The sequence below is a fragment of the Micropterus salmoides genome, unplaced genomic scaffold, assembly GCF_014851395.1.
Source record: "Micropterus salmoides isolate LMB-PRFRI ecotype aquatic unplaced genomic scaffold, ASM1485139v1 Ms_hic_scaffold_21, whole genome shotgun sequence".
Classification (NCBI taxonomy): Eukaryota; Metazoa; Chordata; class Actinopteri; order Centrarchiformes; family Centrarchidae; genus Micropterus; species Micropterus salmoides.
Genome location: NW_024041262.1, coordinates 25,342,914 through 25,370,318, shown reverse-complemented (window position 1 = coordinate 25,370,318; position 27,405 = coordinate 25,342,914). Strand labels below are relative to the sequence as shown.

The 27,405-nt window shown below is 41.0% G+C and overlaps 2 protein-coding genes across 4 annotated transcripts; both read right to left on the bottom strand.

Moving 5' to 3' along the window:
• Window positions 1-2,419: 2,419 nt before the first annotated feature.
• On the bottom strand, window positions 2,420-16,477 carry LOC119915612 (neoverrucotoxin subunit beta-like). Its single transcript, XM_038735225.1, has 3 exons — window positions 16,096-16,477; window positions 6,137-7,594; window positions 2,420-5,113 (listed from the first exon to the last, which is right to left on the bottom strand). Exons 1-3 carry the CDS (start codon window positions 16,184-16,186, stop codon window positions 4,563-4,565), a joined length of 2,100 nt encoding a protein of 699 aa, XP_038591153.1. The 5' UTR covers window positions 16,187-16,477; the 3' UTR covers window positions 2,420-4,562.
• A 3,292-nt stretch (window positions 16,478-19,769) lies between these two features.
• Window positions 19,770-26,036, bottom strand: LOC119915611 (neoverrucotoxin subunit beta-like). 3 transcript variants are annotated; one of them, XM_038735222.1, is made up of 6 exons: window positions 25,937-26,036; window positions 25,693-25,789; window positions 24,402-24,516; window positions 23,955-24,054; window positions 21,107-22,564; window positions 19,770-20,973 (listed from the first exon to the last, which is right to left on the bottom strand). In XM_038735222.1, the coding sequence occupies exons 3-6, from the start codon at window positions 24,480-24,482 to the stop codon at window positions 20,423-20,425; spliced, it is 2,190 nt and encodes a 729-aa protein (XP_038591150.1). In that variant the 5' UTR covers window positions 24,483-24,516; window positions 25,693-25,789; window positions 25,937-26,036; the 3' UTR covers window positions 19,770-20,422. The 3 variants fall into 3 exon arrangements, with proteins under 3 accessions (XP_038591150.1, XP_038591149.1, XP_038591151.1); XM_038735221.1 differs by having other exon boundaries at window positions 25,940-26,035; XM_038735223.1 differs by having other exon boundaries at window positions 25,961-26,012.
• Between the last annotated feature and the right edge of the window lie 1,369 nt (window positions 26,037-27,405).

Genomic DNA, 27,405 nt, shown 5'->3' with positions numbered 1-27,405 from the left:
CTGATAAGGGTCAAGTCCAAAGTCCAGTAACATGGCTGCCAAATACAAGCTTGCTCTCGGTTCTTGTGTGATAAAGACAAAAAGACAAAAAACAATCCCCATGCTGTCTGATCAGCATCTTGATATGCCACACCTGTGAGGTGGATGGATTATCTCGGCAAAGGAGAAGTGCTCACTAACACAGATTTTAACAGATTTGTGAAAATATTTGAGAGAAATAGGCCTTTTGTGTACACAGAGAAAGTCTTAGATCTTTGAGTTCAGCTTATTATGAATGGAGGCAAAAACACAAGTGTTGCATTTCTAATTTTGTTAACAAGTTTTTATGTACAGTAGTATAATATTTGTACAAAAAAAAGTTTTTAACTAATAGTACATTTTCCCCATATTCCTGACTAAAGGGGAATAGTGATAAACTATAATACAATATTAGCCTGTTGAAAACAGGCCCCTTTTTCCAGAAGAAACGCCTAAAATAACAAACCCAAAATGAATCAGGAATAACTCCTCAACCATTTAGCCTAAATGCATAATTCTGGTCTCCTTTGAAAAGTCAGAAGCTAAGGAATATAAATCCATTGTGTATTAATATATTTATTTTACTTTTACAGACTACATGGATATGCAGTAAAGAAAAAATCTGATATTTTTATCCTCGCCTGGTAAAAAAAAGCAATGTAATAAACCAGCAAAACCATCCTGAGGAAGCTTTTAATGCAACTGAAAATTTTCTAATACACCTAGAATGCCATTGTAACTGTAAATCTGATGAAAATAAACTAAAATACAACAGTTATCATACAACATTTTCAAATGTACCAGGAGAATTTCCACATTTTGGCAATATTTATTGTTAAAATGCGGACTTTTATTGATAGATATATTTTAAACACTTCTTCAGTCCATACAACCAATTTCCAAATGACAAAACATTGAAATATTGATAAAAACAGGAGTATTCATCAACATTCCTGTCACCAAATGCACTCCCATGCTTTACAGGCAGATTGAGAACGGAACATCCCACAGTGATGGGGGTATCAATCGATCCAGCTTGAGCAGACCTTTCATTTGATACCCTGCATGTCTATATATCTCAAATATAAACTTCATTGTTTCTAGCCAGCAGGGTAGCTTGTCATGGAGGACTTACAGTTGGGGGCAATTATAACACTGTGTTGCAATTGCCCCCGAAACCAATTAAAATAGTTTCCGGCTTAGAAAGTACATAAAATATATAGTTTTTTTCCTGATAATTTTAAGGAAAGTGTTGTGGTCAGTTTAAATATCTATATTATAATATGTCTTTTGCAGCATAGTCCAATAGTTAAATCTTTGGCCTTTTCATTCTGGGAACCGGGTTCAATTCATTCCCAGCAAGAGCCAATTGCTCATACTTTTAATATCTTCAGCGTCTACAAATGAGAAGTTGTCGCAATGTTAAATACTGTAATAATAATCTATCAACATATTTATCAAGAGATCAACATTGTTTAGATTTTTGGTTTGTAATAGTAGCATTATATTGAAGCTCAATATAAAAAGAATAGATGATAGCATCTTTCTAACAATGTTCAGTTTAAACATTTATGTATATGAATGATCTATAACCTACTTTACTATGTATAATGTGTTGTCAATAGGCCTGTTACTTATTGGCATAGTCCAGAGGTTCAAGTTTTTGCCTCTCAATTTGGGGATGTTGCCTCCGATGATGTGTTGAGGGGCAACTCAGTGCTCTGACATTTGTCATGTGTCCTTAATAACAAGGGAGAAGTTTCAAGCAGTAATATCAATGGATCTTAATTTTTAAATTATATCTATATTCTTGGTAGTTCATTTTGATCCTTGGTATCTATATGAAGGAAATTTGTGTGTTGTTACAATCACCCCTGCACGTGGGGGCAGATGTAACATTTTACATCTAGTGTTTGAATCAATATTGTGACTTTAACATTGCTTGTAAAAACATTTGATGACCGTTAACAAGTAAAACACAGGTACAAGTTACCTCTATAAAAATTGTATCCAATTAGTTCAAGTTATAACCAAGAAACCAAAAATTGTTACAATTGCCCCCGGTCTCCCCTATAGAAAGTTTTGCCTAATGGCGTGTAGTTCAGCCTTGCAAAGTGAAGTGATGTGGTTCCTTTTTTTTACCTTTCCATCTCAATCATATTACAAATAAAATGAGTCACTAAGATAAAATAGAGAATTACATCAAGAACACCGTAAAGTTACTTACAAATGCGCTCAGTGCTTAGTGTCCCTCTAATTGGGTAGTAACCTGATAATAATGAGGCTTTTTGAGGAAGATGTGGTAAAAGTTCATAGTATGCTGTCAGAGGTTTTTCCACAGAAATGAAGAGATATGAGATAAGAACTTCCCATGAGCTTTTCTCTGGAATAAATACTTGACTAGTTTCCAGTTTTTTAATGGTTGCTGATAAGGGTCAAGTCCAAATTCCAGTAACATGACTGCCAAATACAAGCTTGCTCTCTGTTCTTGTGTGATAAAGTGATAATTATTGTGCTTTACCGCAGTAATTGGGAATTGGTGTTAGTTTGTGCCACTGCATGCAGAACCAGTTACTATACTCAGTGTTGGGCAGTAGTGTCGCTTCAAGTGGCGCCATTATATATATATATATATATATATAGAGAGAGAGAGAATTTCTGCACAAACTGTCAGGAACCGTCTCAGGGAAGCTCATCTGCATGCTCGTCATCCTCATTGGGGTCTCGACCTGACTGCAACTTCACACAGCCATTGAAGAGGAGTGGACCAACATTCCACAGACCGCAATCAACAACCTGATCAACTCTATGTCAAGGATGTTAACTTTGGTCTTTCCCTTGTCTGGTCAAATAACTTGTTTCAAAATTTTATGCTCTTCAGATGTTTTCTTCTTTGGCTGTTCCTCAGCCATGTTTCCTTCTGGACAGTGGACAGAGTCCTGTAATAAGTCCAGCATGTTACATCTCTCTCTCTCAGAGCCATTCTGAGGCCTGTACTACAAAGGGAATTTAACTCGAGGGTATGACAAACTCTGACTGCCAAATTTGTTGTTAAAGGGTAATTCAATGAATAAGATTTTAGTAAGTTAGTTTAGTCCATGTTCGCATAAAAGGGGCATCTTAGGCTATGCAGGTATAGATTTATTCAAAAATGTGCATGCTCTGTATTTTCCCCAGAAGAATGCCCAACGATAATCTCAGAGTATGAGAAGCATAAAAAAACGTAAACGGCCAAATCTTGGCAGTGCACTGAACGCATTTGTAAGTAACTTTACGGTGTTCTTGATGTAATTCTCTATTTTATCTTATTGACTCATATTTTATTTGTAACATGATTGAGATGGAAAGGTACAACTGCGTATTAGGGTCATTGTAGGTTTAAAAAAAAAAGGGAAGAGGTGTAGTTATCTAAGGTAAAATTAAGTGGTACATTTATGGGAATGATTTGAGAGAAATAGCCCTTTTGTGAACATAGAAAGTCTTAATATTGTATTAGATCTTTGAGTTCAGCTCATTATGAATGGGGGCAAAAAAATTATAATTTTGTTAACTATTTTTTATGTACACTAGTATAATATTGGTACAAAAAAAGATTTTAACTAATAGTAAATTTCCCCCATATTCCTGACTAAAGGGGAATAGTGATAAAATATAATACAATATATAGTAATGTGTAATGGGGGAAGAAAAAAACGCTGCGTGTGATGGACATGCTGATCACCCAGCAGGTGTTTAAATAACATGAACATGAAGTAACAGCTAGTAAGAATCAGTGCTAACATTAGCAAGCTGGGCTAACTGAGTGCGTCTTTCTAGGAGGGATACAGGCTTCAGTCCTCTGTTATTTTGAGACTTGATAATGAATTAAAAGCTGAAGGAATCACATCCTTAAATTTCGGGTTTGTTATTGTGAAAAAAGTAAATTGCTCTTGATGCTTAGGTGATTTTTAGAAATTATATTTAATATTACCACTCTATGATCCTGTGGTTAGTTCATACTAGAATGTATAGAAAAAGACTATAGTACCATTTCTTTTGTAGAAAAGGAAAACACTTCCAAGCTAGATGCTGATGATTTTCATACCAGCACCAGAATAAAGAGAAACCAGAGTGAGAGTAGGTCCTGCGAGGTTGAGCCTTGCTTCCTGCACCATAGACATAAGGGGACACATTCACCATACAGACAGATGCAGATATGCAGATAGTTACACTTCATAGCTAACAAAATGCTGTTACTAGTGATTCTCTATTAAGAATAGTAAAGTCATGATCAATGGAAATTTAAAGCCATTGTGAAGCTGTGAAGCATAAATCAGTTTGAGAAGAAGGCTGAGCATAGAATCAACATGAACTGATAAACAGAAAATTACAAATACAGTCACCTTGTTGCACCGTCAATTATCCTGGTCCATCTGGGTTTGAATACAGTTTTGAATATGTGAAGTACATTCAAAATAAAATGGGTTGCTGCTCTTTAAACTTTACATGTAAGCACATATTCTTATTGACATACAGATAATCTAACAAGTCTTTTGTCGGTGCTCTTATTCGAATGGACGAAGGTACACATAATTGTATCGTTGTCCAACCGAGAAACACGGGTAAACAGGCTCAGTGAACTGAATGTTCTTGAAGGTGTAGAGGTGACTCAGTTTGTCAGAGACTCTGTAGTAGGACAGAGTGCCAGCAGGCCAGTCCAGAAACACTCCAACTCTTTTGCAGTCAGAGGGAAAAGCATTGCTCCACACCCTGCCATTATGATATGCGTGAAGTGTGGATTTCAGAAAGCCATACTGGCCAAAACACCACGACATGGTATTACTTCCAAGCTCGCTCTGTGAACTGTCTCCTTTTCTTTCAATTCCCTTGTACGCAACACCTGTGTAAACAGATTCATAGAAAGAATTCCTCCATTCTACCTCCCAGTAATGTCGCCCCTTTAACCTCTGTCTGCACATCACCTGAGGACGTGAACCAAACCTCTCCGGGTGATCAGGATATCTCTGCCACGCTCCACATGTTGCCTTTTTGTTCTCGTCAGACAGAGTGAGGTAGTTGTTCACAGTGTTTGGGTCCAGGGTGAGATCACAGGCATCTGATGGAGAGAGCAAAACAATGTGTGATATTAGTAGTAGTGTGACGCGATCTTGCGATTTTATAACATGCCGAAATTTCTTCATAGGGCAAAAGCTGTCTCTGAAGTGCTGTCACCCACGCATTAATTTTCTCACACAGTGAAAAACAAATGCACAACTGATAACGTCAACTCGCTGTATGAATCATCTCCACCCAGCTGTGATGGTAACGAAGTGGACTCCCTCTCACTCTGCAGACAGTTTCTGAGTGGTAGATTTTAAAACTGAGGTGCATACTTGCACTTTAGCAGAGGTGCTTAAGTTGTTTTTAAAAAAAATATTGTGAATTCTCAATAAATAATGACAATAGTCTCATAATATTATGAGACTTTTTCAAAAGTTTGTGAATGTTTTTTTTAACATGAGCAGAGCACTTTCTGAAACACTGAGCTATTTATTTAGTTATTAGTTTACAACTGAATTAAAATGAATTAAGTTATAATTGAGGTAAACAGATGCCAAAATGACATTTAAAGATGTTACTTGCCAAAACAAAAGGGGAGGGAACTAAACTATACACTAAATCAGGAGTAAATCATGCCTGCATGTGTGCTGACTCAGCAGGGATGATCTATAACAAAATTTTATCTACAGGAGAATACATACCTGAGAGACTTACTGCATTATATTCCATTATATTTTTATACTTTGAATTGTCATCTGCCCCTGAATATTGTGTTTTCCTTTATATAAATAAAAGCATTTCCACCATAAAGTGGTGCAGGAAAATTCACCTGATTGCAGGAAAATGTTAAATGCTCCAAATGTTCATATAACTTGGCATTAAAGATTTCTTAAAAATACTATTAAAATGTTGTCCCATTCTCGTGAACCCAATATTGTGTCTCATCTCGTCTCGTGACCTAAGTGTATCGTCACACCTTAGTCATTCTGATAATCAAGCAGGTTTCTGGGGATTAGGAGGCATGAGAGGAATTTGTACACAGCATTGTTGTCAAATAATAGCATGGAAAAGTACTTACACCAGATCAGATCTCTTCTGTCTGTGATTTTCTCCACAGGAGGGAGGTCAGGCTTTGAGAACTCCTCAGAGACCAGAATGCCCTCCCTGTAATGGTAGATGGTTGCTCCTGTGTATTTCTTATTTGCTATGGCTGCTATGAGGAAACCGAATCGGCTGTTGTTCTTCAGTGCTTTGGCAAGATAAGAGAAATCTTTGGCTTTTTCACTCATTTTGGTTACAACTTCTTCTGAGTAGTACCACGGACTTTCATAGGTACTTCCTAATTTATGTGAGTCCAAGTAGTCGGCTATCACATCAAGGTAGGTGTCCCCCCTTTCCATGGAGGTGAAAACAAAGCACAGAGCATCCTCCACACCGAGAACTTCTCTGTCCAGCTCTGACTGATTTTGGACAATCTCTGTTCCCTCCATCTTTTCTACACAGGACCTGATGATGTTGATTTCTCTCTCTTTGTCTTCCATCCACTTGCTTAGTTTCTTATGACTGAATGGTGACTTGTCTCTGTCTTCAAGGACTTTTTCTGTTGAGCTCTCATCTTCTTTACCTGCTCTGATCGAGGTAAGTTTCTTCTCCATGGTCTGTTGGAGTTTAGTTGCATAATCATTACACAGTTTTTGGAAAGTGCTTAACTCTTCTTGAATCAGTGGTAAATTCTCCACCACTCTGTCGACCAGAGAATCGTTGCATCTCATTCCCACTTGACCTAAATCTTCCAGAGCATACGCTATCTTGCTCACTAGTCCAACACTGATCTCTCTCACCAGCTCAGCAGCTTCTGAATAAAACTTCTTCAGTGGCATCAGCCAGACCTTCAGTGGAACACCGTTCTCTCCCTTTTCTCCCAGCAGCTTTGGAAGTTGTATGTAGGTCTTCACTGCGTCTTCAAATGTTGCAGGGTTGCTTTCAAGAATGAAGTCTCCGTAGAATTTGCAGGAGAATTTCTCAATCAGGTCTTTTTTTTCTTTACTCAGCTTGAGTTCAACTTTCCCGTCAACATTACATTTGGGGATCTTCTGTATCACAGCTTCCATGCTGCCCTGAAAGTCCTGAACGCTGCTGGCGTCTAACTTCTCACTGTCAAACACAAAGAAAGCGTTTGCTCCATAAAGGATGCCTGTGACTACATGAGTTGCAGAGCTCTTTTGAATAACATCTATTTGTTGTGTGTCCATAGTTGTAAGGTGAGTCATTGACAACTTTCTGAAGTGTGTGGTAGCTTTGTACTGACACGTCACTCTGCTCTGATTCTTGAATTTCTTCGTATCATTCAGATACTTGGCAGATCCTCCAACTTCAATCAGTCCACACATATAACTGACCTTCAGAGAAGCATCAACACCCAGCAGAGAGGACTTGGATTCAATGGAGTCAGATGCAGACGTGTCAAATGCACTGCTGTGCTGAGAGCTTTCAACTGTGTTCTTTTTTAGAGTTTCTTCATCCCACAAAGTCAAACCTACAGAAATTGGAAAACATCAGTCATCTGATAAAGCAGGAAAATGAGTTTGTTAATATAAAGTCACACAGAGCTGTTGCATGTTGCAGCTTCTAAAATATTTGTTGCTGTATTCATTCTCTGACATGAACCTAATTAATAAAGGACTTATAGAATTGAGGGTGTAAGGTACAACATGAGTGCAATAATAATACTAAAACTTCCTGTAATTGCCTTGATACTTCAGATCAAACATGGAGGATTTAAAATCTTCTTACAATATTCAAACTTGTAAGTAGTAAATAAAGGCCAGCAAAGTGTGTGCATCTGAACGTGCAAGCACATTATGTACGTGCACGTGAATACATTTTTGATTAATTAAAAAAGTATTAATCAAAAAATAATTAATCAAATAATTAAAAATTATATAAAAATTAATAATAAAATAAAATTAATTACTAATAAAAATAATAATAATAAAAAAAGAAAAAAAATTGGGGTCATAGCAAGGTTGAACAACAAAGACATGGGGGTGTGAAAATGGGGGTGTGTATTAGGGTGTGTCCGGCCTCATCCTCTATTAGGTGAGGGTCGCACACCAAAAGGGGAAGACGGGTGTGAAAAGGGGGGTTTGTATATACGGGATGTCCGGTGTTATCCTCTAAAAGCGGATGTTTGGGAATGGCTTTAGCAATCGGTTGTATATATAGCGGGCTAGTTTTTTGACTTACATCTGACCGAGAGCGTGGAACAGCGTGACTGAACGATTTTTTGGGTAAATCTGTATCGGAAAGAGCTATTTTCGTGCAGAACAACAGCGCCATCTTTGCAGCATCACAATCATGGACGTTGCAGGTAATCAATTAGGAGTAATGACTACAAAACAACGTATAATTATAGATCCTGTTGCAATGAGTATGGCTCCCAGAAAGAAGACTCCCCCAACATCATTGGCTGATTTTCTGGACCGAAAGGCTTGGGCGCCTCAGTTTGAATGGGGAAGATTTTAGAATGTCAGGATTCTTGTTTGAGCACGGAACAGTTCATCTTTATACATATATTTTATAGAGAGCTTGATGACATTTTTCCGCACAATAAATGCGGTTATTTACGCCAAATATGATTCTATAATTGAGATATCATCAAGAAGACAGGTTCTCATTGACTTATTCTAACTTTAATAAACGATATTATGAATACGATAGAACTGTCAAAAGTACTTGATAAGGTAGTAAAGCAAAGCGTCTTTCTTGGAGTACTTGCTAGTGACCAGCTTCTTAAATCAGTTATTAAAAAGAGACCCGCCATGTTGGTGGTAAACACAGACCCCTCCCACCAAGGAGGACAACACTGGGTCGCTATCTATATTGACAAGCAGGGTGTTGGATCATTCTTTGACAGTTTTGGGAACTCTCCGGTATAATCACATTTTCCTGAATCCTTTTCTGTCTTTCTCAACAGTAATTGTAAGTCCACACGACATTCTGTTAGACAAGTGCATGATGTGGGTTCTATAGTGTGCGGTCAGCATTGTGTGTTTTTTCTTTACCACATGGATAGAGGGTTATCTTATGACAATGTAGTGACTATATATAGTAATAAACGAGTTGCAATGATTTTATGGTGTGCAAATTTGTGAAAAAAATACGACCCTCAGTTATATGTGGTCAAAATAATTATGCAGACTGTAACCAGTGTGTCCAAGTATCAGATTCTTTTAAATGTGTATAATAATATTAGAAGTTGTGTGCCATTCATTATCAAAATGATTTATAGATTGAAACGTGTACAACAATGTTTTTTGTTATTATGGTGATATAAATAAAAACACTTATTGAAAAAAAAAAGTTATGTCTACGTATTTATTTTAAACCGATAACGATATATAATAAAAAAGTTATCCAATCACTCAATCGCATTTTAGGAGATACAAAGGGACTTGTTTCATTGTTTGCTAATCGATGTCCTGTGGTAACAAGAGGTGTAGATGGCGGTCCAGTAATATGAGGAGAAGATTCAAAAGTCTTTGTCTTAATCTCGGCAATTTTTCTTTTGACCTGTTGATTTAGTACAACTGATAAAGGTATATTCAATATAGCCAACGATTGCAGATATTCATCCCAACCTGTAGGTCTCTGGCTGTCAGACACGTTGTGAGAAGCAGTCACTCCTCTTATCAAATCATACACGAGGCCCTTTAATAACATTACCGTTAAACACAAACTCCCCACGTTCAGTCCATGCAGATATGTTTTTTGAGGAGGACATTTTATCCAAAATATGCTGAGCTTGAGCTGCTGTTTTGGCATGTTTTTTAAAACTTCTTCAAAAACAAAGTCTCTTTCTTCTTGATTCTTATGCTCTGAAGAGTGAAAATCCTCAGCATCAACCGGCATTGACAAAGTTAGTGTGTTCTGGTCTTTTTCTCCTTGTTTTACCATGGTGAGAAATCTCTGCAATGCGATGGAATATTTTTTTTGCTTTTTCATGAAGATGAAGTCTTTTGATCCAGAATGTCTTTTATAGTACGATCCAGGTCATTTTCAACAGTTTCTTGAATAGACTCGTGTGCCGGAGATCTTCTTAAAAGATCAAGCTGTTGTTTAGGTTCCAGAAACATTTTTTGTGCATACTCCATAGTCGTCTTGAACCAATAAGACTCGTTATAACACTGCCAGACTGTTTAAGCAGCGTCTTCTTTTTTGAGATCAGGTGTCTTAGCTTTAAAATCAATCATAAAGTAAGGAACACTCGTGGCATCCTCAAAACAATCCATAAAAAAATGACTCTTCCCAGGAAACATTTGTCTAGCCATTAGCATGACTTGGTATTTATCTCTGGGATTTTTAAACAAAACAAGATAATTGGTATTCAAATTAATAGTACGGCTAACTTTGCCTTGAAAAAACAAATTCTGAACTAGGTATAAACAACTTAAATTTCTATGATGCACATATTTTGTAAACACATTTTGGACCTCAATGTTATTGCTAACATCACTCATTAAATCATCAATAATCAACAAATTGTTTTTATCTAAAGGCAACAATGTATCATCACATAAAGAAGATGGCAAGCCATTATATATATATAAGCACGCCGGCACACCAACACATTAGCTCTTTGCTATGAAGCAAGGCACTCCAGTCGGGGCGAGGTGTGGCGAATCGACGCAGTGTCTCGTTCCCCTTCTCGGGGAACAAGGGTTATATACGTAACCCGAGACGTTCCCCTTAGAGGGAACTCGAACTGCGTCGTTGACGACACTACAGGAACGAGAATACCCACTACCGGAAAACCGGATGAAAGTGTGAGGAGTGGCCCAGCCAGCTGCCTCACACAAATCCTGGAGCGAAGCCCCTACGAGGAGGGCCCTAGAGGCCGCCATGCCTTGAGTAAAGTGCACTTACGGCCATAGGTGAAGGTAACCTGATAGGCCAGGGAAATAGTCTGAACAATCCAGTTGCTGATCGTGTGTTTAGAAGCGGGGAGCCCAGCCTTGGGGGACCCGAAACACACCAGCAACTGGTCTGCTTTCCTCCACCGGGAGGACCTCAGAGTGTAAATACTCAGTGCTCTGACCGGGCAGAGCAGATGAAGTCTCCCGTCCTCCGCCGTCACATGAGGTGGGAGATGAAACGCCTGCAGCACCGTAGACCCTGCCAACCTGGACGGAACCTTAGGGACATAGCCCGGACAGGGGTGCACGATGGCTCTGACCCTCCCCAGGGCAAACTCCAGGCATTGAGGAGAAACCGAAAGTGCCTGGAGATCCCCCAACCTCCTCAGAGAGGTGATAGCGAGGAGAAAGGCCATCTTAAGGGTTAGGTGCTTGGCCTCAGCAGACTCCAGGGGTTCGAAGGGGGCCTCAGCCAGCGCTTCGAGAACCACCGCCAGGTCCCAAGTGGGAACCCTGGAATGAATCACGGGTCTCATCCTCCAGGCTCCACGGAGGAAGCGCATGACCAGTGGAAGCCTCCCCAGAGGCCCATCCCTCAGAGGGGCGTGGAACGCCGCCATGGCATCCACATACACCTTGAGTGTGGATAGGGAAAGGCCAGCAGAGAAACGGTCCTGGTAGAACTCCAGTAACATAGTCACCGGGCAGGTAACTGGGTCCACCGCCCGTTCTCTACACCAGGTGGCAAACACATTCCACTTTAGGCCGTACGTCCTTCTCGTGGACGGGGCTCTGGAGCTGAGCAGCGTCTCAACTGTTCCCACCGTCAGGCCCGCCTCCAGGAACTGGGCCCCCTCAGGGGCCAGACCCACAGTTTCCACAGGGCGGGACAAGGGTGAAAGACCTGGCGCAGACCCCCCTGGTGATTCAAATTGGCAACCACCGCCGTGTTGTCGGTCCTCACAAGAACGTGGCGACCGCGAAGAGCAGGCATAAAACTCCTCATAGCTCTGAAAACTGCCAACATTTCCAGGCAATTTATGTGCCAAGAGAAATTATGCTCCTGCCAGGAGCCTCTCGCAAAATGGCTGTCCATGACCGCGCCCCACCCCGCGAGTGAGGCGTCTGTCGAAATAATTGTCCAGCGACATGACGCTCCCAACACGGGACCCTGGGACAGGAACCAAGGCTTCCTCCATACTGACAGGGAACGAATGCACCTGCTCGTAACCCGTATCAGACGGAACGGATTTCCCCTTGGGGAGAATTCCTTGGATTTTAACCACCACTGCAGGGCTCTCATGTGCAGCAGGTCAGACGGGATTACGCTGGACGCTGCCTCAACCTCTGAAAGTGTTTCAAAGTGATGGTACGGTCTAGCTACACTCTGGTCACCGAGGACAAAATGGACCCGATGCGTGCAGGCGACAGGTGGACCCGCATCGTCGTCGAGTCCCACACCACCCCTAGAAACGTAGTCCGTTGGGCGGGGGTCAGCACGCTCTTCTTCGCGTTGAACCGCAGTCCCAAACGCTGAAGGTGGGCGAGGACGACATCTCGATCCCGAACCGCTAACTCCCGAGACTGAGCCAAGATAAGCCAGTCATCGATGTAGTTTAATATGCGGCTGCCCTGGAGCCTCAGCGGGGCCAGAGCTGCATCCATGCATTTGGTGAACGTGCGAGGAGAGAGTGCCGAACGGAAGAACCCGATACTGGTACGCCGCGCCCCCGAAGGCGAACCTCCGGAACTTCCTGTGAAAGGGACGGATGGAGATGTGGAAATATGCGTCTCGCAGATCTATCGTGACAAACCAATCCTCGGATTGGATGTGACTGATGATGACGGGGACGGTGAGCATCCTGAACCTGAATCTCCTCAGAGATTGGTTCAGGGACCGCAGATCTGAAATCGGACGCAAACCTCCGTCCTTCTTGGGAACTGTGAAGTACCGGCTGTAGAACCCGGACTCCCTGACTGACGGGGAAATGAGTTCTATGGCTCCTTTCTCCAGCAGAAAGCGAACTTCTTGTCCCAACACCTGGTTCTGCCCCGCGTGCACCACAGTCCAGACCACCCCGTTGAACTACTGCGGGGGGGGGGGCCCTCTGAGCTGGTGGCCGGTGTTATGCGTAGGTCCCCAGTGGCACACTAAAGCGGAGGACCGCCAGGGAAAACTCGCCGGCGACCCACGGTGTGTGAGCCCGATCGTTTCCTAGCTGCAACCCCTCGAGGCAGGCAGACTGGTGAGAGCTCGCTGGCGGTTAGCGTGCCCGAGAAAAACAGCCCCTGTTGCCTGAGCCACCACAGGGAGGGGACCTCGGTCAGCCTCTCGGGGGGCTGTGGGCGAGAGCGCCGCCTCGCGTCCCAGGTTTGTTGAGGGGGACTACGGGAAGCGACGCTTCAGACTCCGGCGGTAGGAGCTAGACGAGGGCTGAGCTCGTCTCTCTTCAGCCGTCACTGTCCTGGACCCAGACCGGCGGGGGAGATATTGCTCAAACGCCTCTCCCTGCGTTTCAGCGCGCTGAGACCTGCTCTCAACAGCATCCACTGCTTCGCCGACATCTGAAGGAACGAAGCGAGGGTGGGAGAAAGATAGCTTGCGAACGCTTCCTCCACCCAAGGCATCGTTCCGTAGCCGTGCTGCTTAGTTTCTGTCACGCTGTTGTAGTCCAGAAGCGGGGACACAGTCAGCCGTGCAGAGCAGCTTTTTTTTTTTTTTCTTGGTCTGTTCCATGATTTACATAACTCATTGTGCAAATCAGGAAAGAACGCGGGGGTGGCGCTCGGGCTGCAGAAAAGCTCACAGAGGTTACTGCCGGCCCGCGGCTCCTACCCCGCCTCGCATAGCTGGTTGCGGTCTGATGACGTCGGCCCGGCTCCTGGAAGTCATCCTCCATGATGCTAAGCACGTCTAGCTCCTCAGAATCAGACTGTGCAAGCCTCTCCAAACTCATACCTCGGGCGGGAGAAGCCAAGAAACGGACTCCCGAACGTGGAAGAGAGGAGGCGGAGTCAGCAGACGAGGAATGGGAAAAAGCCTTGGCAGTCCCGATGCCCTCGGAGATGTCGCGCTGGGCGCCCCATGACCGAAGCCGCCGCGCCACCTCAGCGACCACCGGGCGCGAGCCACGGGAAAGAGCGCATCCGGCCCTCTTCGGAAAAGAGAGTCGCACGGGACCTCAGCACCCTCAGGGGCAGGGCCTCGCAATGGACGCAAGCAGCCCCCTCAAGAGCTGCCTGGGCATGCAGTATCCCCAGACAGGAAACACACAGGGCATGAGTGTCCCCAGCCGTGATGTAGCGCGGGCATGGAAGACACACTGCCTGAACTGCTCACCAGCCATCTCCTCTGCTTCTCCTTCCAGGTAACTAGATGTGTGGTAGCCTCCTTCTGAGTAGTCTCAAACAAGCCAGAGGGCCTGCTGAATAGAAAAAAGCTAATGTGTCCGGTGTGCCGGCGTGCTTATACACCTCCAGTTGCCGGCGTGCTTATACACCTCCAGTTAAGCCGTCACTCGCTACCGTTCTAGCAACGCCAATAGGATTGGAGTAGTTTCATTCATGATTTCAGCCCTGCCACGCCCAGAGGCGTTCCCATAGTGTCGTCACCGACGCAGTTCGACTTCCCTCGAAGGGGAACCAATTTAGTACCGGGCTCATCCCGTCTTGTGTGTGTGAGTGAGTGTCCCTCTTCGGTCAGTGACGTCACTACGCAGGAGGAATGCCCTGTCCTTGCAGATCGGTTATAAAGGGAGGAGAGCCACGGAGCCTCTTTTCCTATGGTGCAAGAGTGCATGCATTTGAAATATTTGTTACTGAGAGTTTTAAAACAAGAATGATAAATAAACACTTGCGCACGTATTTGTAAACATCTTGTGAGAGACATCTGTTTTGTGTTCTCACGCTGAGTTAAATCAGGTTTTGTAGCTCCTCTGTCAGAGTGTGACTCCTTTTCTACCCGCGCTCAATACGTATTAATATTAATTCTACTAACCATTTATAGAAAAAAACGCATGCATTTGAAACATTTGTTACTGAGAGTTTAAATCAAGAACGAAAAATTACCACGCAGGCATTTGAAACTATTGTTACTGAGAGTTTAAATCAAGAACGAAAGATAACCACACATTCATTTGAAATTATTGTTACTGAGAGTTTAACTCAAGAACGAAAGATAACCACGCATGCATTTGAAACTTTTGTTACTCGTTTTGTTACTGAGAAAGTGTAATTGTCCACTATAAGACAGTTTAGCCACAGTTAAGAGAAAGCATACATAAATCCACACTGAATCTCAGTAGACCCTCCCTCCTCTACATCACAATCTCGCAACTAGATGTTACTACATGTAAGAGACAGAGGCTCACACACCTGCAATGTAGTACAGCCTATCAGCTTTAAAGGCCGTCCCTCAGACATCCCGTGATGCATTTCGACTACGGGAGCTTTGTTAAAATTTACAGAAAAAAAAATCCTATTTGTACGAAATACACCCCCCCCCCCCCGATAGGGGCTGCCCTTTATTTACTACTTTTGTAGCACTCTACCTTTGAAAAGAGTGTTTTCGTCATGGCTTCTGAAACTACTCTGCTGCTCGCTATGTGTGTGTGTGTTTTCAGGTGGAAGAACTCCGCCTTGCTCTAATGCAAACAAAGGCAGTGAGCCAGAGAGTACAGAGAGTAAGAGGCAAGACAGCACACACAATGAAGATTACACCAAAAACATGTTTTCCACTTTACTAATCTCAATCCCTGTTTTATTCTGTCCCAAAATAACTCACTCTAAAAATGTGTTTTTTTTCCACAAATTTAGAACCAATCCCCATTCAGAGTCGGGTTTCACAGGGCAGCTGTAGTCACGGGACTGTTGTAAAATGGCTGCACAGACGTACTTATGGGCTGAAATTGTGCAACAATAATGACTTGATTAAATTTTCTCATTTATCACAGAATAATATACTGTATCAGCTACAAATATTATCAACATCCCTAAAATCCTTTGCTAATAAATGGTCACAACTACATTATAGAATTACAAAGCAGTCATTATTTTTCTGTGCGTATAAATGTTAAATAGGTGGAGATAAAATAGTGTTACTGCTTGATGAATTGAGACTTACCTGGGATCAGTTCATCTTTCCGAGCATCATAGAGCATTCCTAGGCTGAAAGGTCGACCCAGGGCAGCAACAGTCATGGTATCTGAGGCCATTTCTCCAACTTGTTGAGAAATGTCTGGTAAACGTCACACAGCCTTTAGGACTTCACTTAAACTGTCTTAGTAGAGTGTTTAAAAGTTTAAAATACGAGAGTTTACTCTCCTCTGTTACGGAAACAGAAAGTAAAGAGACAGAAAGACACTCTACTGTCCTTAGGAATGCAGTATTTTCCTGTCAAAACTTGCCTGACAATGATGTATGTATGTTAGAAACTCTCCTGCTGACTCCTCCCATGATACGCCTCCAGACAAAACAACCATTTTTTGTGTGACAGATCCCAGGCTTTCAGAGTTGAATAAAAAAAGTACAGGACATGGAACTGACCTATCGTGAGCCTCAATCTCCATTGTTTCCTCCTTCATACGTAAATCTCGCACATGCAAAAGACACCGGAAAAAAAGCTGAATGCCAACAAGCACTAGCTGTTACATAACATCTGGGATCACGTTCCAGAGAACCGGTTATACGAGCTCATAGAGCTGGAGGTTGTGCAGTAGATCTCACAGAAAGTGCTTTTACGGTTATGAAGTGAAATGGTTTTGCCTCTGGTGTCCCCCTGCTGCTCTACCTCAATTCTGTGATTTATGAAGTTTCCTCATAGATGCTTTACTTGTTGACAACGCTGCAGCTTGCTAACCACTGTTGCTAACAGTAGCTTCTGTTATCAGCTGGCTCTGAAGCAGTGGTCCAAAGCTACTTTAATGTAAGAGGTGTAAACACCAGCACACACCCGGAGCACCAAACTTCCAGTCTGGGCAGAATCAGCAATAGACGGCTAACTGCATGGCTAACTGAGTAACTAGCAGTAGCTGCTGTTAGCAGTAGTTAGCTGCTAAAGTAATAGGTAATATAAGGACATCAGAGGGAAAACCGGACAATATTTTCTTCATCAAATCTGATCCAGTATTAGTAAAAACCAGTGAATAAAGTTGTGTTTTAGTACAGTGAGGCCTAGTCTCGCGTTGCAGGATGGCTAGGCCCCACCCCTCTTCTGTGCTTGGGGAAGTTGGCCAATCAGAAGCAAGTGGGCTTCCGGGGAGGAGGGGCTTAAAGAGACCGTATTCACGCAGAGGGTTACAAAGAGGTACTGAAGCGATGTACAGGAAGAGAAAAATAATGTATTTAAATGTTAAGCATGTGCCATTTTATTATAATTTTACATAAGTTTGAATATTTCTTTATGCACATTTGGTCTGATACATCGAACTCAGTGATATTGATTACACTCTTAATATTTTCTTACTGAGTTGTTGAAATTTAATTTATCCCCTACACTATCTCCAATAACAAAATGTGCTTAAATTCAAAAACGAATTCAGAAAAATTTAAACAGAAAACATGAAATTTGGCAAACATTAAAACAGATTTTATAGGGCCCTATAGTATGCACCTGAAATGTAGTACTTTTATGCACCTTTAAAGAGCAAAGCGAGAGACATTACACTATCAATTTTAAAGCTTGGGTTGGCAGTGTTGGAGAAACTAAACAGATGGCTAGATTTCAGAAGTATCCAACTCTCTGGCTTCAGGCCGCCCTCCAAAACACACTTTAATGCGCAGTGAGTGCAGGGAATTAAATAATTGCCACTGCTTATTACATTCATGTAACAGACAAACAAACAACAATGCCTGATTTTTTTCATTTTTGTGTGAGAGCATTTGATTTATTGATTGCTGTTGGGATGTAAAGAGAATTTCAACAAATGTGACCAGGGGCAGACAGACCATCGGAAGTTTGGGAAGACTCGAATGGCCGGTCCATTCCAGGTCGAACCGGCCAGTGGTTAAGAGTTTCTATGGTCTGACTTTATGATCCACGACCCCACTGGCTGGCCGGCTGGTCATCTGCAGCAGAATGCTGTTTGTGTGTCTGTCAGACTGGGACAAGTAATACTTTCAATATTGATGGGGGATACAATCCTATTTTTGCTGAAATCTGATTGACTCAAATGAGTTTACTTTCCATTCGACTTCAGTCTCAAAATGTTTTGCAACGGTCTGCTACATTTTGTCAACCCAGGGTTGTGTTACAAGTGCAACAGAGAGGGTAAATATGATGAAAGAGAAAGAATAAGGAAAAAGAAATGTGTGGTGGTGAAAAAATAAGAATTAAGTAGAAAAGACTGTTGGCACAAGAGGCAGCTAAATGTGCCAAATTAACAGTCCTCTTCCTTGGTGGGAAGGCTGGTGTGGCAGGCTGTGATGAGGCAGGATCCAGCACAGGCTAAAATTATTTATATATGCATTTATATATAAGCACATATACTATGTATTTATATATACAGTATTATAAACAACACTTTGCAATGTGTTATCACACAAAGACGGCATCCTTTTAAAAGCGAGGAATCTCTGTATGTCTGCATTTGATTTTTAATTTATTATTGAACAGTAACATGAATAAATGCATAATAAAAATGTCATCCACAGTGACAATATACATTCTTCAGAAGAGTCAAAGATAACACAAGAAAGTTAAAAACTTATTTCCATTGTGGATCCTCGTTTTAGTCTGAGAAAGATAGGCAAGCTATATAAACAAAAATAAAAACAAATACATACCTGAACACAAATACATTTACACCTTGGGTCACCTCAAAAGGAGCCACACCTTATTATGTTAATAAGAAATACTCCTTAATACTTTTAAAAAGGTGTACAAAAAGGTGTTTTGCCCAGAACAGCACCTAAATCTACAGGGTACTGTCAGTTGCACAGCCTGAGTAGCTATGAGAGCTCCTAAAAAGCTTAAAATAATCTTTAAAATACCTTGGCTTGTTCCTATGCAAAATCTTTCGTGTTAATCTCAGTTTCAGCTGCCTCACCCTGTTTTCAACAGTCAACCATTTTAAGTCCTTGAGTTCAGAAGAGCCGACATGAGTCCTCTTGTTGAGGTTTAAGATCAAGTTAAGTTTAGTTATTATCCTCCTGGGGGTGCTAATGTACCATGTAGTACAGTCAGAGTGAGGCTGAGTTAAAACTATTGCCAACGATTTCAAAATTTCTTTATTTAGAAAATGAGCCTTACGGGCCAGAAATTCTTTGTTTCACTTTCGTGATAAACCTTTGACCCATATCCACGCCACTAGAGGAACTATCTAGCCTAAGTATTTAACACAAGATTTAACTGCAATTTAGGTATCTCCCACGGAAATACTGAGCTCAGGTGTCTGTATGTATATTAGTTGTTGAGGTCAGTGGAGGTGAAGGAGAGGGGCAGGGTGATGACCCCGGTCATGTTGATGATGAGGGAGAGAAGGATGAGGAGGAGGAGCAGGAGGAGGATAAGGAAGCGAAGCAGCAGGAGAAGGACGATGCAACCAGAGAAAACAGTGACAGGTGAAGAGGCTGTGTGCAGGGCTGAGGAGGCAATTATATGCATAGATAGCAGTAGAACATGGAGTATTGTTATACATAATTAAGAAAAATTACAATTTCTTAGCATTTGCCAGTGACTTGAAATAACATGAACAAAAAGTAACATCTAGTTAATAAATAAATAAATGACAACATATATCCTTTGATGCAGTCAACTTTAGAATCGACTGGAAATAACAAGTAGCACACAGTGGTAAACTCAGGTCTCCAATTATTTATTCTGTTCAACATTAACACATCCAACAGTTGTTGCAGTGTCACAGGAATCTGACATTGCTTCATCTCTACAAACACCAACAAGATGATGGTGTTAACAGCGTCTCTGCTCAGAACAGTAAAGTCATTAATTGAACCCTGGGTCTGGGTTAGGTTGTTTGACTTAATAAAAACAAAACCAATTTCTATTGTATTCTGAAAACATAATTATTTTTAAAATACTGCACAAATAAGAAAATGGACAAACGCTAGATTAAACAATATCTACATTAGCTACCTTATGTTGCCTAAAAACAAGTCAATCAGTATCTTTTTACATGAGCTATAAGTGTATCTTTCAACATACTAGTGTTGACACAGCTATTGTGTATTGCTATAAGCTCTGTATCCTTAGGTATCAGGAATTAGAAGGTTACAATAAAAAAGATATCTGTCTTGTACTAAACAATACAACCTGAAACTGAATGTGAAGCACAATTTTGAGAATAAGGCTGGGCACAGAATCAACTTGATCTGACACCGTCAATTATCCTGGTCTGTCTGGGTTTGAATGCAGTTTTGAATTTGTGAACAACATTTCAAAATAAAATGGGGTGCTGCTCTCTAAACTTTAAATGTGTCATTTGTCAATGCTCTTATTCGAATGGACGAAGGTACACATAATTGTATCGTTGTCCAACCGAGAAACACGGGTAAACAGGCTCAGTGAACTGAATGTTCTTGAAGGTGTAGAGGTGACTCAGTTTGTCAGAGACTCTGTAGTAGGACAGAGTGCCAGCAGGCCAATCCAGAAACACCCCAACTCTGTTGCAGTCAGAGGGAAAAGCATCGCTCCACACCCTGCCATTATGATATGCATGAAGTACAGATTTCAGAAAACCATACTGGCCAAAACACCACGACATGGTATTACTTCCAAGCTCGCTCTGTGAACTGTCTCCTTTTCTTTCAGTAATCTTGTACGCAACACCTACGTAAACAGATTCATAGGAAGAATTACTCCACCCTATCTCCCAGTAATGTCGCCCCTTTAACCTCTGTCTGCACATCACCTGAGGATGTGTATCAAACCTCTCTGGGTGATCAGGATACGTCTGCAACGCTCCAAATGTTGCCTTTTTTTTCCCCAAAGACAGAGTGAGGTAGTTGTTGACAGTGTCTGGGTCCAGGGTGAGATCACAGGCATCTGATGGAGAGACCAAAACAAAATGTGTAATAAGTCATTCGGATGTTGAAGCAGGTTTCTGGAGGAGAAGGAGGAAGGTAGGAGGGGAATTTGTATCTTCAACTCATTAAAGCATTGCAGTAGAAGTACTTACACCAGATCAGATCTCTTCTGTCAGTGATTTTCTCCACAGGAGGGAGGTCAGGCTTTGAGAACTCCTCAGAGACCAGAATGCCCTCCTTGTAATGGTAGATGGTTGCTCCTGCGTATTTCTTATTTGCTATGGCTGCTATGAGGAAACAGAATCGGCTGTTGTTCTTCAGGTCTTTGGCAAGATCATGGAAATCTTTGGCTTTTTCACTCATTTTGGTTACAACTTCTTCTGAGTGGTACCACGGACTTTCATAGGTACTTCCTAATTTATGTGAGTCCAAGTAGTCGGCCATCACATCAAGGTAGGTGTCCCCCCTTTCCATGGAGGTGAAAACAAAGCACAGAGCATCCTCCACACCGAGAACTTCTCTGTCCAGCTCTGACTTATTTTGGACAATCTGTGTTCCCTCCATCTTTTCTACACAGGACCTGATGATGTTGATTTCTCTCTCTTTGTCTTCCATCCACTTGCTTAGTTTCTTATGACTGAATGGTGACTTGTCTCTGTCTTCAAAGACTTTTTCTGTTGAGCTCTCATCTTCTTCACCTGCTCTGATTGAGGGAAGTTTCTTCTCCATGGTCTGTTGGAGTTTAGTTGCATAATCATTACACAGTTTTTGGAAAGTGCTTAACTCTTCTTGAATCAGTGGAAAACTCTCTACCGATCTGTCGTCCAGAGAATCGTTGCATCTCATTCCCACTTGACTTAAATCTTCCAGAGCATACTCTATCTTGCTCACTAGTCCAACACTGATCTCTCTCACCAGCTCAGCAGCTTCTGAATAAAACTTCTTCAGTGGCATCAGCCAGACCTTCAGTGGAACACTGTTCTCTCCCTTTTCTCCCAGCAGCTTTGGAAGTTGTATGTAGGTCTTCACTGCGTCTTCAAATGTTGCTGGGTTGCTTTCAAGAATGAAGTCTCCGTAGAATTTGCAGGAGAATTTCTCAGTCAGAGCTTTTTCTTCATCGGTCAGCTTTAGTTCAACTTTCCCGTCAACATTACATTTGGGGATCTTCTGTATCACAGCTTCCATGCTGCCCTGAAAGTCCTGAACACTGCTGGAGTCTAACTTCTCACTGTCAAATACAAAGAAAGCGTTTGCTCCATAAAGGATGCCTGTGACTACATGAGTTGCAGAGCTCTTTTGAATAACATCTATTTGATGTTTGTCCATAGTTGTAAGGTGAGTCATTGACAACTGTTTGAAGTGTGTGGTAGCTTTGTACTGACACGTCACTCTGTCCTGATTCTTGAATTTCTTCGTATCATTCAGATACTTGGCAGATCCTCCTACTTCAATCAGTCCACACATATAACTGACCTTCAGAGAAGCATCAACACCCAGCAGAAAGGACCTGGATTCAATGGAGTCAGATGCAGAAATTTCAAATGCACTGCTGTGCTGAGAGCTTTCAACTGTGTTCTCTTGTAGAGTTTCTTCATCCCACAATGTCAAACCTACAAAAATTAACAACAAACACTATCAGTCATCTGATTAAGCAGGATCGTTAAAAAATAAAGGGATTAGATTAGATTATTATATGTTGTAGCTTCTTTTCCTGGCAGCAGTTAGCTAAACAGCTGATATATTTGCTGGATTCATTCTCTGACATGAGTCTAATTAATAAAAGGATTATAGGATTGATGGTGTATGGTAACATACAACATGAGCGTAACTGTGTAACAACGCAACAATAAATCCTGCTGTATGTTACTGTCTACTTCAGATTAAGACGGGAAGATGTGAAAATTCTTTACAATAGTAACACAATGAGAAATTTCATCATGGTATTTAAAGATTCTCTGCTGCTCACTGTGTGTGTGTGTGTGTGTGTGTGTGTGTGTGTTTTGGGTGGAAGAACTCAAACAAAGGCATCAGGCAGAGAGCACAGAAGAGGACAAAGAGGTAAGACAGCACACACAAATGTTACACTAAAACTATGTCCTCTAATCTCACTCCTTGATGTTTTTCAATGTCAAATTAACTGGCCTTAAAAATATATGTTTTCACTTATTTAGAACCAATTCTACGGTGGCCCTGAGAGGCCAACGCACTGCAACTTAAGAAAAAACATTCAAATTCACAAACACATTTCGACAAACACAACTCATTTCGACAACACAACACATTTAGACAACACAACGGAAGTGTTTCCAGGGGACCCTTTTAAGTGATGCACACAGCATGGTGTTTTGGTTGAACCTGTAACCTGAAGTACATAATGCCTTGAAATAACACACTCTGGGACAGTAGGGGGCGGTGTGCACCAAAACAAGGTGTTTGGATCCGGCAAAAAACCCAGAAAATAAGAAGAATCTTGTTTTGGTTGTGCTCCCATGGTTTTGCAGTGGCAGTTTAGGACTTTTTTTCCGTCAGTGAATGAAGCTAAAATGTAAGTGTTTTCGGTCATTTTCACATCGACATTGCACGATTGTGATATTTGTTGTCTTAATGTGTTGTGTTGTGTTAATGTTGTTGTGTTGTCTAAATGTGTTGTGTTGTGATGAATTTGAATGTGTTTTCTTAAGTTGCAGTGCGTTGGCCTCTCAGTGCCACCGTACGATACACATTCAGAGTCAGTTTTCAGGTTTAAGTGGAGTTAAATAGCACTGTATGAAATTCTTTCAAAGTTACTGTAAGCAGATTTACAGTATATCTAAGTCAAAACAAGTCCTCCAACCTAAACGACAACATTATTACTTTGAACCCACGTCAAAATATGAATCATGTGAGCTCAACGATGCAATCTTCTTTGTCATGTGTTACATTGTACAGTCATTTTGTGTGGCTAAATCGACCTATATGCTAATTTTTCTGTGGCGGACAGGCTCCTAAATCAAGACTTACCTGGGATCCGTTGATCTGTCCGAGCATCATAGAACATTCCTAGGGTGAAGGGTCGACCCAGGGCAGCAACCTTCATGGTATCTGAGGCCATTTCTCCAACCTGTTGAGAAATTATAACACTGGGAGTAAACTCTCCTCTGTCAAGCAAACAGAAAGGACAGCAAAGAAGCAGAAACACTGACAGTTTTACTGTGCACTGAAATATAATATTTCCCTGCAGACTCTATTCTGACAGCCAATAGTTTTATACAGAGTAGTGATCATATACTGTATATATATTTGTCTTTGTATTTCTTTGTGGATATTGTGTTGGCTGCTTTCCCCTACTCTTTGGTGTAACGTGCATACCTGCACTTCTCTCAAGCTGCTGGTACTCCTACCTGCCCTTTCTATAACCGTTTTTTTGGGTGGTTCATTTGGCCCCAGTGGGCACTATGTGACGCTCACCTTTTCCCGTTCTCGCCTGCCTGCTTTTCTCTGTCGGCAGAAACAGAACAGGGAGCATGTTGGGTTCCTTTTGTTGCTCATTACTGTCACTTTTCGTGAACCGACCAATCACAGTCTGGATGGGGCGGGAAATTAACAAAAAAGTTAACTTGTTGTTCTGCATGAATGGTTCTGATTATAGAGAGCCTAAGTCCCTCCCCTTCCGGCGGACCACCATGGGACCTTATTTCGGAAAAATATTGTACGGTAGTCAATGGTGAGGGACAACAAATATTTTGATCCCGTTTGAATTGTGCCCTGAATTACACATATGATGCTTGTCAATTTAAAATATACATTTTAAAGTCAAGAAAGTTGCAGTTTGATGTAAAACTGTTTAAGTATAAGACTTTGAAAATACAAAATTACAAAGACCATAAACCCAAAAGTCGCGTATGTGATGTCGTAACTGTCTCTCAATGACTGAAGCTAATGTTTCTGAAGTTAACGTCAAAAAACTTACATGAGAGGATGATGTGATAAAGGACTGAGAATCGTTGGATTAAACACATCAGGTGAGATATATTTCTGTGTGGAACACAGCTAAGTTATCCAGCTAGTAGCAACGAACCTTAGCTAGCATTACAGCACTAACATGTTGGTGACGTATATTATGCGAGACGAGAGATGTAGTTCATTGAACGGTTTTCACACAAAACGACATGTAACTTTACTGTTTTACGACAAACTACGACTTTCTTGACTTGCAAAATTGTATTTTAAATTGACCAACATCATATGTGTAGTTCAAGGCTCAATTCTAACGGGATAAAAATATAAGTTATCTCTCGTCATTGACTACCGTACATATTTTTCCGAAATAAGGTCCCATCAGCCGGAAGCGGAAGTGAGTGACTTAGGCTCTCTATTGACAAGTTAGTATAGCATTAACAAAAACCAGAGTTAACCACTATGTTTACAATTTTTCTCCACCTGGATGAATGAAATTGCTGTTTAATCTAACTGAAATTAATATTGTCCGTGATCTGCTATAAGTCTATAGTGTACTATTATATGAAATTATAATGAATACACCAACATTAGCCGTAATCAAACCTTACCACAGTGGTATAATATCAGAAAACTGTTATAAAAAATAAGCTGTTCAAATGTTACATAAACTTTATAAACTATCTGTAGGCAGACTTTCCCAATAAAGTGTAAACTATAAATAAATGAATATTTTACTAACAAAATACTTTTTATTTAATGTTATAATATTATACTAATACACTAATTTAAACTTACTCACCCAGCTTGTGGATTGTGCCTCTGCAGTGGACAGAAGTAGATTTAGCCAGAGACAGGATGCCAGTGTACTAATCTGTGCTGCTTCTAGCTGCCTCCTCCTGAGAGCACATAAACAAAAAGGACGACAAGACAAAGAAAGTTTACTGTGCATAGAAATACAATATCCTGCAGACACTATTCTGACAGTGTTAGTTTTACACAGACTGGAGTTCAGTAAAAGTCTAAATATATATTTCTATTTTTACCACCCTCTGCCTCTCTGTCAGTACATTTATCCTCATCTGGTGAAGTTTTGTAGATCAGCTGAGTTGTGTGGGAGTCTTCCAACTGGAGCTGCCAGTCCTGATGATCGGTGATGTGAGATTACTTATATCTTGGCAGCTACTCAATTGACTCCTCCTATGGCACACCTCCAGCAGCATGCACAAGTGATGCCTTTTACACTAAAAAGTACCTAATGTTGTCTTGATCTCTTGGTCAATGCTTTAGTTTTTCCTCAGTTCAGGTAATCTATACCTAGAGTGTGTGTGTGAGTGTACGTACATAAGTACATAAATACATACATGTATACACACTCACACACTGTAGGTATATGTATATTGGGAATAATTACATTTCCTAATTTAGCTGGCACTTTTATCCAAAGCGTGTTGCAATTGCTGTATATGTCAGAAGTTGCACGCCTCTGGAGCAACTAACTGTCTTGCTCAGAGAAGAGTTGAACTCTTTTCTGTCAAGCAAACAGAAAACACATGCCTTATTGTAGCCCAAACAGACAAACAGCTCTATGGAGCGCATTTCATCAGTATGTTGAATATGTACGAAGAAGAAGAATGAAGAAGAAGTAGTAGTAGTAGTGGTTTGGTTTATTAGAAATATGGAGAGAGATGAAATTTGTGCAAATGGTGGACCACATCTATTATGTGAATTTGAAAGCATAATGTTTAAAAAAATAGGAGAAAAAAACAACAGATGAGCTGCAAAGTACCCTTCTTTCCTGTGTTAACATACTTCTATCACATGTGCATAAAGGAGTAGGAAGAAGTAAAACTTATGTACTCCTACCCCTTTAATTTTTACATTCCTTAAATTAACAATTTTTATATTCTAATTATGTTTTTTATATACATTTTTTTCATAATATTAAAGTGACCAAGTATTTCTTTACCTAACCTCGATTATGTACTTATTCAAACAGCAAAAAATACAAGCAAAAAAACAAACAAAAAAACAAACACAGGAGCACTCCTACTTTTACTAAAGTGCTTCTCGATACGTCTTGAAAATAATTTCTTTGTACATTTTTTTTGAAAAGGAATATGTTTGGGCATTGCTTTAGGTTCTCATTTAGTTTATTCCACAATTTAACTCAAATTGATAAACATAATCTTTTCTTTGTTGTTCTAAATCTGTTAGTCTTAAAATTTCCCCTTCCCCTTAAATCGTACCTTCTCTCTCTCTCAGAGAACATCTTTTGTATATTCCCAGGCAGTAGGCTACTTCTGGCTTTGAACATTGAGAGATTATGATAGCATGATTGTTGTATTACTCAGGGTAACCAAAATTATTGTGTTTTCTTATATTGATCTCTGATTTATTTTATAGGTAGAAGTTTATATGTTGGTCTATCATTTATTAAACTAGACCGGATGTGTGTGTTTTTGGAGACGGGCAGTTACAGGGGGTCTCTGTGCAGGATCAGATAAGGACCTGA